The 12,743-nt window shown below is 52.4% G+C and overlaps 1 protein-coding gene across 1 annotated transcript in view; it reads right to left on the bottom strand.

Moving 5' to 3' along the window:
* Gns (glucosamine (N-acetyl)-6-sulfatase) overlaps window positions 1–12,743 on the bottom strand; it is a 38,448-nt gene that overhangs the window by 3,666 nt on the left and 22,039 nt on the right. Inside the window, exons 10-13 of the mRNA XM_036169709.1 lie at window positions 8,194–8,295; window positions 3,420–3,527; window positions 2,222–2,332; window positions 1,233–1,393 (exon numbers count right to left, since the gene is read on the bottom strand). Coding sequence (XP_036025602.1) covers window positions 1,233–1,393; window positions 2,222–2,332; window positions 3,420–3,527; window positions 8,194–8,295 — 482 coding nt within the window. The remainder of the gene's footprint in view (window positions 1–1,232; window positions 1,394–2,221; window positions 2,333–3,419; window positions 3,528–8,193; window positions 8,296–12,743) is intronic.

The raw sequence follows: 12,743 nt of genomic DNA, 5'->3' as shown, positions 1-12,743 counted from the left end.
CACCACACTCGCACTGACACCGTCTTTTTATACAGTTGCCCAGCTGTTTCCTTTTTTTTTTTAAAGCAAGGGAGCAAGGGATGGTGGTGTGCCTTTAATCCCAGCAGCACCCTGGAAGGCAGAGGCAGCCTGGTCTACATCCCAACTTCTAAGACAATCAGAGAGACCGCTCTGAAAACAAAACCAAAAACTTCAAGCTGGGACTTGAGCCAAGGGGTCCTGCGAGAATGTAGGCGAGCGCTCTACTGTGCGCATGGCAGTCTGGAGTCTGGGTTTCTGGCTGTGTGTACCATTTTCTCTACTGATTCATATTCCTTCACCTCCCATTTGGAGAACAGATCAATGCACTGTGAAGAAGGCTAAGCTATACCTGGCCGTCAGTCAACTGAAAACCTCACCTTCCTCACCCCCAGGTCGCTTTAAGAGCTGAAATAATCTGTTCCGGTGACATGCTGATTTCATCTTCCTAATTTTCAAGCATAAAATAACAGCACGCTTCTTGCTAGCGCAGCATGAATGCCTGGGCAGTGGCAGACAGTGTTCTGGCGCCCCCCGTACTGTATAAGCAGTTCCAGAGTGCGAGGCACACACGGCCTTACAGGTGAGAAATGCCATTCACGCTTGACACACTGCAGTGGGTTCCTATTTTAGTGTCTGAGTTTCTCTGTTTTCATCCGTGTCTAGCACTCTGGATTTCTAAGAAATGAAGCAGTATGCTCTTGGAAGTGTTAGGACCAGGGCAACGCCAGGCCAGAGCTGACCAGTGTGACCAAGGAGAAGTCTGGGGACAGGGGAGCAGGGTTTCGCTTGTGGACTCAGCGGCCACTGGCAGAGAGCCAAATGCCAAGCGGCTTATTTTCCCAGCATAACATGCTGACACAGCAAGAACACCGCATTCCCTTGAAAAGCAGCAGAACACACAGCTCCAGGCGGGTGGCAGCTAAGGCCTCCCTCTCCAGAACACACAGCTCCAGGCGGGTGGCAGCCAAGGCCTCCCTCTCCAGAACACACAGCTCCAGGTGAGCAGCCAAGGCCTCCCTCTCCAGAACACACAGCTCCAGGTGGGCAGCAACCATGGCCTCCCTCTCCAGAACACACAGCTCCAGGTGAGCAGCCAAGGCCTCCCTCTCCAGAACACACAGCTCCAGGCAGGTGGCAACCATGGCTTCCCTCTCTTCCAGAAGAACGTGGCCTCTAGAGACAACAGCAGAGTAACTGAAGACGACACTTACCCAGGGTCAAAGACCCCCGGAGTGCGGCAGGTTGGCCCTGAACAGGACTGGAGCATCATCAGGCGGTAATTCATCTTTCCCAAAAGCTCTGGGTCTATACTTTTAGCAATGTTGGTGATCTGGTCTGGATCTGCAGTTATATTATAGACTTCTACGAACACCTAGAGGCAGAGGAGGGTGGAGGAAAGGTAAAGAGCAAAGGTGATGTTGAGAAAATACTCCTAAGGCAATTATTTCTGAATGGAAAGGGAAGAAACAGATGAGAAGCTAAGGCCCATCCATCATGTGGTCTGGGGCTTCAAGATCCACACACATCGAATACCGTCTGTGTCGGGGTTCACCTGCACTGGACATAGAGCCCCATGCTGCACGGGGGCCACCCGTCCACGACTGTCTTCAGGAGACTAACTTATGACCCTCTAGAGGGTGAACATGAGTGAGCCCTCGATGGCCTGGCCTCAGTACCAAAACACCACTGCAGCTAGTTGGGGGGTGGGGGCTGGGGAGTGGGGGGGAGCCGCGCTGGAAGCCGTCTGTGCCTCCGAGTCCGGAGGCGAGGTCGGCTCTGCCCCTGGTACGCGATCGCTTCCTATCTTCGAGTAGTTTGGGATAGTTCCTACCCGGCATCAGTCCTTCCTCTCATCTGCATGCTGTTTTCCAAATGGGGGTGGAACAGCAGCCAGGACATGGCGGGTAAGTGCTGCCTCGGACGGCTTTGGGGCAGCCTGCTGGGATGCCCAGGTGCCTTCCTGCACAACCCGGGAGGCCACAGACCAGGCACGTGTCGTTCGGGAAGTCAACTGTGCACTAAAGTGTGTGGGGTGTGGAGGTGGTGACAGAGACGACTCCAGGGAGAAGAGTCGGTCAGAGAATGAAGAGACCATCTTGTGAACGTGCGAGACGTCAGGGGAAGTGTGCAGAAGAAACCCCCCCCGCCCCGCCCCGGGCAGTGCTCTGGAGTCGATCCTATGGCCCGGCCCAGGCCTCACCTCCTGGTCTTCAAACTCGCAGTACTGCAGGTTCCAGAGCGGCGACAGCGTCCGCACACATGCGTAAGTGTTGTTGTAAGCGTCCTCACACACGCAGTCTGGGAAACATTGCTGCAGGAAGACTTGAAAGTTAGACGAGGACCGGGCTGACACAGTGACAGCAGGCCGAAGCCGTCACGGGGACCCGAGGACAGCGCTGACACAGTGACAGCAGGCCGAAGCCGTCACGGGGACCCGAGGACAGCGCTGACACAGTGACAGCAGGCCGAAGCCGTCATGGGGACCCGAGGACAGCGCTGACACAGTGACAGCAGGCCGAAGCCGTCATGGGGACCCAAGGACAGCACTGACACAGTGACATCAGGCTGAAGCCATCATGGGGACCCGAGGACAGCACTGACACAGTGACATCAGGCTGAAGCCATCATGGGGACCCGAGGACAGCGCTGACACAGTGACATCAGGCCGAAGCCGTCATGGGGACGGGGACCCGAGGACAGCGCTGACACAGTGACATCAGGCCGAAGCCGTCATGGGGACGGGGACCCGAGGACAGCGCTGACACAGTGACAGCAGGCTGAAGCCATCACAGGGACGGGGACCAGATGTCAAATCAGACTCTCTGGAGGACAACCTCAAGCCGCCACCCTGGGATAAGAAGAAAAACAGAGAGGGCCCAAGATCTCAGCACCATGAAGGGCCAACTCCAGTTTTCCCCGGGCTCTGCTGGCCCACAGTTGGCTGTTGTGTCCTTTACACACACACTGCAGAAAGACGAAACCAACCACCCCAGGGGCTCACTATGGTCCCTGCTGGCCCGAACAGAGATCCACTTGTCTCTGCCTTCCAGACCTCGGATTAAAGGTCTGTGCCCCCGTCCCCTGCTGGGCTGGGTCCTTTACTCAGAACACTTCAGTGTCTGGAGAACCAATGCTCCATTTGCCAGAGCCAGGTCAATGGGGCTGTCACCATCTGTGGGACCTGCCTGGGTGCTGCCAGTGAGGCACCTGTGATGGCACCCAGGGGCAAACCCCGTGTCTCCATCAGTGCCTCTGGCAGTGTGCCCCGCCAAACGGTACCAGGAGGAGTGGGTAAGGTGTGTGTGTGTACATGTGTGCAGGGCCTGACGCCAGCAGCACACTCGGGAACCTGGAGCGGCTCTCTGGCATCTGCCTTGGGTGAGAAAGCTGCTACTCACAGACACTCCGGGACTCAGGGAAGGGCAGGTCGGGTCAGTGACGTTACGGCCTTCTCCTTGATACTCCACCAGGACGTCTGACCTCCAGGTTACGTTACTGGCCCCTTTCTAGAAAAAGAGCAAAGGTGGTCTCTGTGAGGTTCGGACTGAAGGTGAGGATCAGTTCTCACTCTGCTGCCCGAGGGCCTTCGCACAGCTCACTCTGCGCATGCATATGAAAGGCACTGCCGTCATTTCTGGGCTTTCGTCTTCAAAGTGATGGCCAGATGCTCAGAATGTTTTATATCCCTTTACAGGGCAGCATGTGAAGCGTGCCGGCGGGAAGGAAGCAGTACCTGGACAAGAATGGACAGCAGTGCATGGTCCTCTAGCCAAGGTCAGTGTGAACAGTACCTAGCTGAGAGGAGGCACTGCCCACCCTGGGCAGGCCTGAGAGACGCCAGCGGTGCTGGGTCTTGAAAGCACAACCCACACACGTTTACTGTGCTGCACATTAGCTGTGTGGAGAGAGGCGGCATTGGAAACGCAAACACTTGAGACACGCAGGTGAACACTGAAAAAGGGAAGGCTGAGAACAGGAACGAGTTTGAGATCGAAAGCAGATGAATTTAGGATGGCAGAGAACATGGCTCCAGGTCATGAACCCCAGCTTCCAAGAGGAGGAAGCAGGAACAGGGTAGGGGAGACAGCCAGGGCCTAAATGCCAGGAGGCCCCAAGCAGCAGGCAAGCCGGGGGACAAGCCTGCAGCAGCAGCTACTCGGGAGGCTGAGACACGAGGAAGGGCTGATCCCTGGGCAGCAGAGAGCCCCATCTCTGAAGAGTAACAGGCAGGAGAGGTTCTGAGAAAGGGACAGAGCAAGACTGCGCTTCAGAGGTCAGCCATGGACGGGATCTAGAGATGAAGGTCGGCCAGGTCAGAGGGACCCTTCCGTCAGCCTAACGTCTTCCTCAACAGCTGGATGGCAGCTTGCCTGACACCATCTCAAGCCCTCGGAATATAGTTCCTGGTGCTAGTGCCCAAGGCAGGGTCTCCACACGCTAGGCAAGCACCAGAGGGGACGTTCCTATCTAGGAAACCGTGAGCAGGACCCAAGGGTCCTTCTGATCTGGCCTGCCTTCGGCCTCTTCCTGCTCATCTCTAGATCCCATCATTTGTCGGTGTGGTTCTAACATCAGCATCGATTATAAATGCAAACCCTCAGCTTTCGATCCAGGCCGAGAGCCCATGGGCATCCCCGGTGTCAGCTGAGAACCATGCCTCTCAAGAACACGAGCTGGGAGACCTAGTAGGCATGGGTGTTCGCTTACACAGGCTTTGAATGCCCAGAAAGGAGAGTCAGCGACGGGGATTATTTAACTCATGGCTACACACTAGAACTTGAGCAAAACTGTGCGGTCCAGGCTCCCAATTCTGAGTCACTGGAGACTGCAGAAGTAGCCCCTGTCCTTGCTCACACTGCTAGAGTTGGGGAGAGCTGAGTCATGTGTGGGTAGACCTCGGAGTCCCACACTTGGGGATCAAGTGTCCAGAGGAGGAAGAGTACCTGCAGAGACTTGAAGGAACCTGAAAAGTTGCCCATGCCAATTAAATCAGCATCTCTCAGGGGAGGGGGACCCAGCACTATAGTATCTCGTTCCCCAAGTTATTATAAGGGGGACCAAGTTGAGACTCAGGGTATGAATTAAGATTCCCTTAGACACTCCTGGGCTGCTTGAGGCAGCTAGTATTCAGCTGGGGAGTCACGCCCTAGGCTGCACAGACCAGGGAACAAGATGTCCACTTGGCCACCTTTGTGCAGACCTGCAGAAAAGAGCAAAGAAACTCCCCAGACATCCCTGTCAATGTGCAGAGATTCCCAGGAAACATGAAGAGGAGGAAGCCAACATCTGGGAAAGAAGTTTGCATGTGATGAAATGCAGAGGTGGATGAAGGATTATACACCAGCCAGGAGGCAGGAGAAAGTCCCTAATGTGTCCCCAAAGACCGTCATCTGGATTCCTCTCCATTCAAACTCCTACTGTGGTGACTCCATGACCCTTGATATCTCTACTGGAGGTGTGGACATGAAGTCACTTAAGTGACCGAGAGAAGCCGCTGCATGCCGTCAAGGTGGCAAAGCCGGAGACAGATGAGCAGGCAAGTTTGATGGTTCAAGGTCTCGGGATCCTGTCAGTCTCTTGGTGCTGGAGTTAGAGGTGGGCTGCCATGTCAGTAACGCAATTCTGAAGACCACCTATGTGTGTCTATTTATGTCCTACACCTACATGATCTGTGACACCTGCTCATCTCAGTGGGAGTGGGAGTTCACTCCAAGCGGACTTCACCCTCAGCGCCAAGGCTGGCTTAGATTTGCTCCTGAGGCTGTGGTATGTGAGCTGCTGGTCTGCCCACAGGACGGAGCTAATACAATCAAGGAACTAATGACTCTTCATTGTACTTTAGTTCACTTAAAAAGCCACATGTGACCATCTAACTGGCCTAATATGTGTTTCTTAATAACAACCTCAAAAACAGAACTAATAGGGAACAAAGTGTGAGGTGGTGCTTCCAGAAACGTGCAGAGATTCCTTCTGTACAATCCAGAGACTTTGACCCTGGCACTGACTCATGTGCAGTTTCCCTAACTGATCCAGAGATCCCAGGCGTTCCCAGCCCAAAGCTGATTCTCAGGTGTATATGGAACACAGAATGTGGAGAGTGGGAGACACAGAGATAGACTTGGTTATCAGTCTGAAGGCAAAGACGTACAACAAGCAAGGGCCAGTGGGTCACCTGAGTTCTACAGAGAAAAATTACGATTGTGACTGAAACCACAGGAAAATCTTCCCAGACACACAAGAGACAGAAGTGTGAAACCCACGGAAGAAAATCAAGGGAGAGATCTCCAACTTGAAATGTCGAAGTGTTTTCATAAATCAGACACGAAAGGGCTGGGGAGGCGTCTCGGTGGGGAGAGCACATACCACACACGCCTGACAACCCGAGTTCAGATCCCCAGAGCCTGCAGAGCAGCACACGCATCTACAGTCCCTGCTTCTATGGGACGCTGGGAGCTGGAGACAGGCGACCCTCCTAAAGCTCATGGGCCAGCCAGCCTGGCTTCCCCAGCAGCACCAAGACCATCTCAAACAAGGAGAAAGTGGGGACCAACCCCTGAGAACTGACCTCGGCATACATGTCTACGCCCATGGATGTATGCTCATGCACACCAAAGAACACCGACTACCAAAAGGAGCGGCCAACTCCTGGTTTTCCCTACCACACAGTAGAGGAAAGAGGAGCCGCAGGCAGAGCAGCATCACAGATGTTTCACAGGGGGAGAAGAAAGTGGATTCTCTCACCCACAAGGCAACTAAAAGTGGGTGAAGGCTCTGAATAGACGACTCTTCAAAAATGATGTGTTCACCGGTAAGCACCTGGCAAGGAGCCTGTCGTTACTACAGAACCACTGAGGAGGACCACAGGGAGACGCTTGCATGCCCGCTATGATAACACAACAAAAAAAAAATCAAGTGTTGAAGGTGCGGGAAAATTCAAACCCTTGCACAAGGCTGATGGAAATACACAACGTGGTAAACAGTCTGGTGGTCTTTGAAAAAGTAGACTTATAGTCACCATATGGACACCGAGCACACAGAGAACTGAAAACGTGTCCACAGAGACTCACATAAATGTTCATAACAGGGTTAGTCAAGATTGCCCCAAAGCAACAAGGGCCTGCACACCCGTGTGATGAATACAGAGTGCCAGGTCTCCCCGGAGGTGGGGGAAGAGTGGTACTCAGGACGTGGGAAGGAACGAAGGATGGACACAGGCTGCAATGTGGAGGATTCCAGAGACATGCTGAGTGAAAATGTCTGGGAGTGCTAGGGCGGCGGCGCTACCATGACAGAGCCAGAGCAGCACAGACACTAACCGGGAAGAGACGGACAACTGGGTATGATGTATTCAGGTAATGGAGGGTCAGGTAGCCGAGAACAGTAGGGATCCATCTTGCAAACACTGAATTTTAAAAAAGCCCAGACAGCTCCGCTGGAATCGTGTGTGTGCGTGTGCGTGTGCGTGTGCTTAAAGCTCAAAGCAAGACTTAAGGTAACATAGCCAACTAGCATGGGGACCACGAGGAGAAGCAGCAGTAGTGTGGGTAATACTGATCTCTCTCATCTTTATCTTTCTCCCTCCTCCTCCTCCTCCTCCTCCTCCTCCTCCTCCTCCTCCCTCCTTTCAGAAAGAACCCAAGGCCTTTGCGTGCTATAAACGCAGCCTGCTAACAATGCAATCTTTCCCACTACACTCAGGTCAGTAAACCAGCCTGTACCTCACGACAGTGTGCAAGCACGTTTCCACTCTCAGACTTGTGCAACACTGGGCATCCATCTTCAGTCCCTGTCCCTCTGCAGGCGACACAGGCCCCCTTTACCCAGCACCTCCCTGACGACACTGAGTGACCCTTCCACACTGGCCTCCTCAGGTGGTACTCACTGCTCTCTGGCTATTTCTACCGGGATGCCAACCTCTCTAAGACCCCCCATGCCTTCCACTCTGCTCTTGTATGTAAGCTGCAAGTGCTTGGTTCTGGGAGGTGAGGGGAAAGAATACAGAAGGCTGGAGGTGACAAGTGGTCCAGTCAGTCCTCTCATTTAGGGAACTCTTTCCACCACAAGGCAAGAGACGAATCCCCTCCTTTGAGAGTTAGTAACTTTAACTTTTCTTTGTCTACCTGGGGTTTATTTCAGAGTTCTGGCCCTGGTTTTTGTGGGCTTTATACTCACCAGAATGGGCAGTAAGGACACCCCATCCATCTGTGTCTTATTCAGGTCATAGCCAGCAAGGTCCAGGATCGTGGGGCCCAAGTCAATATTCGAGACCAGCATCTGTGTGAGTGAGGAAAAGCACAACTGGTCTCACCTTCCTGTTCCAGCTCACAGACCCTGAACAACCCGCCAGAAGCCAACAGCACCATCACTTTCTGCAACCCGTTCTCTCCTCCCAGATCCAGACACTCAACTACAACCGAAGACACAGGCTTATCAGGTGTGTCCACAAATGCACGCGGACGTCACGCACGCATCTGACCACGCGGTCACTATCAGACCATCTGAAACACGTCTGCGATTTCTCCATCACGAACCATGGGAGCACTGCTGACCACTGCTGCAGACCAGTTATTTCCACTTGATGCTCCATTCCTCCACTAGAGTTGACCTCACCTGCATTCCTAACACTTTTAAAGATTTATATGTTCTTATTTTATGTGTATGAGTGTTTTGTCTGCATAGATGTAAATGCACCCACAGAGGACAGCAGATCCCCTGGAACTGGAATTACAGATGGTTTATGAGCCACTGGTGTGGGGTGTGGGGTGTGGGTGCTGGGAACTGAACCCGGTCCTCTGGGAGAGCAGCTGTTGTTCTTAACTGCTGGGCCATTGCGCTAGCCCCACTAACAATCTCCTTTTCTTTTTTTTTAGACACGGTTTTCCTAGTAGCCCCGGCTGTTCCGAACTCACTTATGTAGACTAGGCTGTCCCCCACCCACAAACATTTCATTAAAGTCTCAAAGTTTGGATGTTTGCCAACACCATGGAAGAGGAGTTCATTTTATAGCTTTCAGATTGACAATACTACCGCGCCATCCTCAATTTACTTTAGACAGGGTATGCCGGGTAGCCCAGGCTAGCTCAAACTGACTCTCATCTTCGGCCTCCTCAATGCTGGGATCACAGGTGTGGTGTACCACTTGCCTGGTCTTGCAATAGGCTGTGAAGGCTGCAGAAAACTTACTCTAAGTGATCAACAAATTACTTTAAAGAGCACAAAACACCTGTTTTAATGGAAACATTCTAGGGCCCATGTGATTGAAGGCCCAGAGGGTAGAAGTCACCAAGCTTGATGCCCTAAATTCAATCCTGGGTCCCACACGATGGAAGGAGAGAATCAACCCCCTTCCCCAAGCTGTCCCCTGAATTGTGTACCATGACACATGTATACACACAACACACATATACAAAAAAATTAAAACAAGCATTCTAGAAACCAGAAACAGTGTCTTACATTTTTACCTTGCCTTATTTTCTTGGTTTAGAAGACTGAATTCCTTCTGTAACATGGTTTCATTTAAACACAGTGGGGACCGGGTCAGTTTTAATGACAAAAATTTTAAATTTTATTTCGTGTGTGTGAAGTTAGACAGATTCTCAGTGCCAGGGGCTTACTGACTGGCTGGGTGCCAAGGCAGCAAGCCTTAGAGAGCCTCCGGGCTCCGGCCTCCTGCCTCCTCTGTGCTGGAATTACAGGCCTTTCCATGTAATGATTCTGAGAACCAACCTGGGTCCTCATGCTTATGTGCAGCCCAGCCTACAGGGTGAGCTTTGGGTCAGGGAGACCTTGTCTCAAAACACAAGCTGAGGAGCCGGGCTCAGAGGTGCATGTCTTTAATCCCAGCACAGGCTGAGTCTATAGGGTGCGTTCTAGGACAGCTGAGGACACAGTGAGAACTGTCTCAGAACAAAGCACCAAGGCGAGCAGCTCCCAAGGAACACCGCCTGGGGCTGTCCTCTGGCCTGTGCACACACACACACACAATATAGTAAGTCTTTGTAACTATGGAGAAAACTTCTCTTAGACAGCCAAAGAGGGAGATTAAAAAAAAAATCAATTAACAGTCATTTTAAATTTAAAACCAAACCAGAAGGGCCCATATGAAAAGCAAGAACATCTTCACGGCATTGTTCATCGGGGCTCAGATTTCCTGGTAGCTGGGAGAGCCGGTGACGCACAACCTGGCGCAGGATCCATTAGCGTGTCTCAGCAGCTGTCATGGATTACTATTCCTCGAGACAATTCAGGGAGCCGCAACCCATATGTCACTGAAAAAGCTCACCAGAGCTGTCTCCAGAGATCAGCAAGGCCCACAAATATGGGTTAGTTCTCCTTTTGCCAGACCCCGGTGAACTGAGCAGCCTGGCTGACAGTTGGCAAGTCTGCATAGAACTATGAAGAGATCAGCCCAGGAGGGGAAAGACGAGCCCTCGGAGTCCAGGGGGTGAGAGCAGGGGGCGAGAGCAGGAGCCGTCCCATAGGATAAACTCTGAATATTAAAGCAACAGAAACCCAGGATGAAAATGGTGATGGCCAGTTTCACCAAACTCACTTCCAATCCCAGAGCTGCACGATGGTTACACTTTCTAATGGACTTTGCTCAGTGGCAAGGCCTGTCGATTCCAGCACGAACCACTAAGGTTTGGCTTAAGTACCACAAACATACGTGTGTCCCCAGGATACTTTCTCCCCACAGACAGGATTTTTGCCTATGAAGCAGATGGTTTCAAAATGTGAGCACACTGTATGAGGAGCCTAGGGACCTTTCATGGATACAGATGATGAGCAGAAAACTCGAGAGAATCGAGTCTACCCTTGGTCTCACATAAGCTTAAAATCAGCTGTGGAAGAAATACAACCCTGCAACATTACTGAAAACAAGGCGGCGTGCTCTCAGAACACAATCAGCTTTCCAGACACTTGGGCTCTGACACTACACCATCTCCTCCACCACCACCACCTCCACCACCTCCTCTACCACCTCCACCTCCTCCACCACCATCACCTCCTCCACCTCCACCACCTCCACCACAGGTGAGTGGCTGCAGTGGCCCTGCCCTTAGCTCCTCTGCCCAGGAAGAGGCCCAAGGCGTCCACCCGGTTACACTCAGGACAGAGGAGGGCTGAGGGCACTCGCTGCTCTCCAGTGAGCTTCAGCTCAGTTCCCAGCACCCGCACTGGGTGCCTCACACCTGCCCCACTCTAGCTCAGTGGTTCTCAACCTCCCTAACGCCAGACCTGTAATTTTGCTGCTGTTATGAACTGTAATAAAAATATCTGATATGCAGGATATCTGTGCGCGCATGTGTGCGCACGCACACACACACACACACACACACACACACACACTGTGGAGATGCAACACTGTCCCGATCTGAGGACCAGGAAGAGCAAGGCTTTCTCTGTCAGAGTCCGAGAGCTAAGGGTTGGCCTCCTGACTTTCAATCACATCATTTTCCCCTGGGCCAGACCAGCTCTGAACTGTCCCTGTTCTAAAACTCCTTTGAAGAACCGCTACTTAAAATCTGGACCTAGACTAATGTCTAGCCAGAGGAGAAAACCAGCCAATCAATCTCCCCTTTGAGCAGCGACAGGTAGCTCAGGCCATGGGTCGGAGCCTCCAGCTCCAGATGGTGATTGCCAACACATGGTAATGTTCCCTGACATTTAAAAAAAAAAGACTTTAGAATCTCCTGTGTCTGAGTGCCATGCATACATGCCTGCACATACATATGTGTGTGCTGGGGCCACCCCTGGTGTCACCAGATCCCCAGCGTGTTTAAGCCTTCCTGTCCTTCCTGTCGGCAATGCTGGGAACAGAACTGGCTCTCTGCCGGGGCAGTCCCCAGGCATTTCACACCAGCCCAGCAGGTGTGCCAACACCCCCACTGTGAGAACAGACAACGTGTGAGTCCTGACTACTTACAAAGTCCACCTTACCAGTGTGGGTGAACCCCAGTGCACAGGGAGGGTGAGGAGTTACAGGTTTTCATCTTTCCTCTTTTTAGAGTACCACAGAGTAACAAGAAGTAAACCCAACAGGATGTAAAGCAGACAAAGGTTTAGAGAGGTATGGATGCCAGGAAGGGTAGTGTGAAGACACTTCCTAGGGGAACCCCACTCCAGAGTCTGTAAGGACAAGCAGGCTGGGGAGGCGGGCACTTCAGAAGAAGCAGCAGCCTCATGCCAAAGCCCGGAGGAGATCAGTTCCTTTGGGAGGGGAAAGCGTCCGGTACCAATGCTGCCTTTCCCCCTGCTTGACTGTTCTAACATCTTTGCTTTCTCACTGTTCAGCTCAGAGTGCTGGGTCCACAGACCTTGAGACTCCAGCCTCCTCATGCTCTAGGTCTGTGCTCCAAAGCCCAGAGGCCTCACCTGCTGGAGCTAAACTTTCCTGACTTCTCAGACAAAGGATTTGTGAACTGATCCTCTCTGGCTGCTTCTTGCTCTGCCCAGGACTGCGGGTGGGCAATGCCAATGTAAAAGAAGTATCGAATAAATACCCGTCGACAGAGCACGTGGACTCTGAGCCAGACTGTTTGGATTCCAAGCAGGGCTCTGCTCTTTAAATTATGTAAGACAGACAGACAATTCCCTTGATCCCTGGTTCTTCACTGACAGGATGGGGCTAACAGGACATGACCTCCTGGGCTCAGACCACCACCTGTCGACACGATACAGCTCTGATGAACTAGACACCGTTTAAATGCTTAGAGGTGAGG

This window comes from Onychomys torridus, chromosome 20 (genome assembly GCF_903995425.1).
Source record: "Onychomys torridus chromosome 20, mOncTor1.1, whole genome shotgun sequence".
NCBI classification, from domain to species: Eukaryota; Metazoa; Chordata; class Mammalia; order Rodentia; family Cricetidae; genus Onychomys; species Onychomys torridus.
This window is presented reverse-complemented; position numbering and strand designations above follow the sequence as displayed.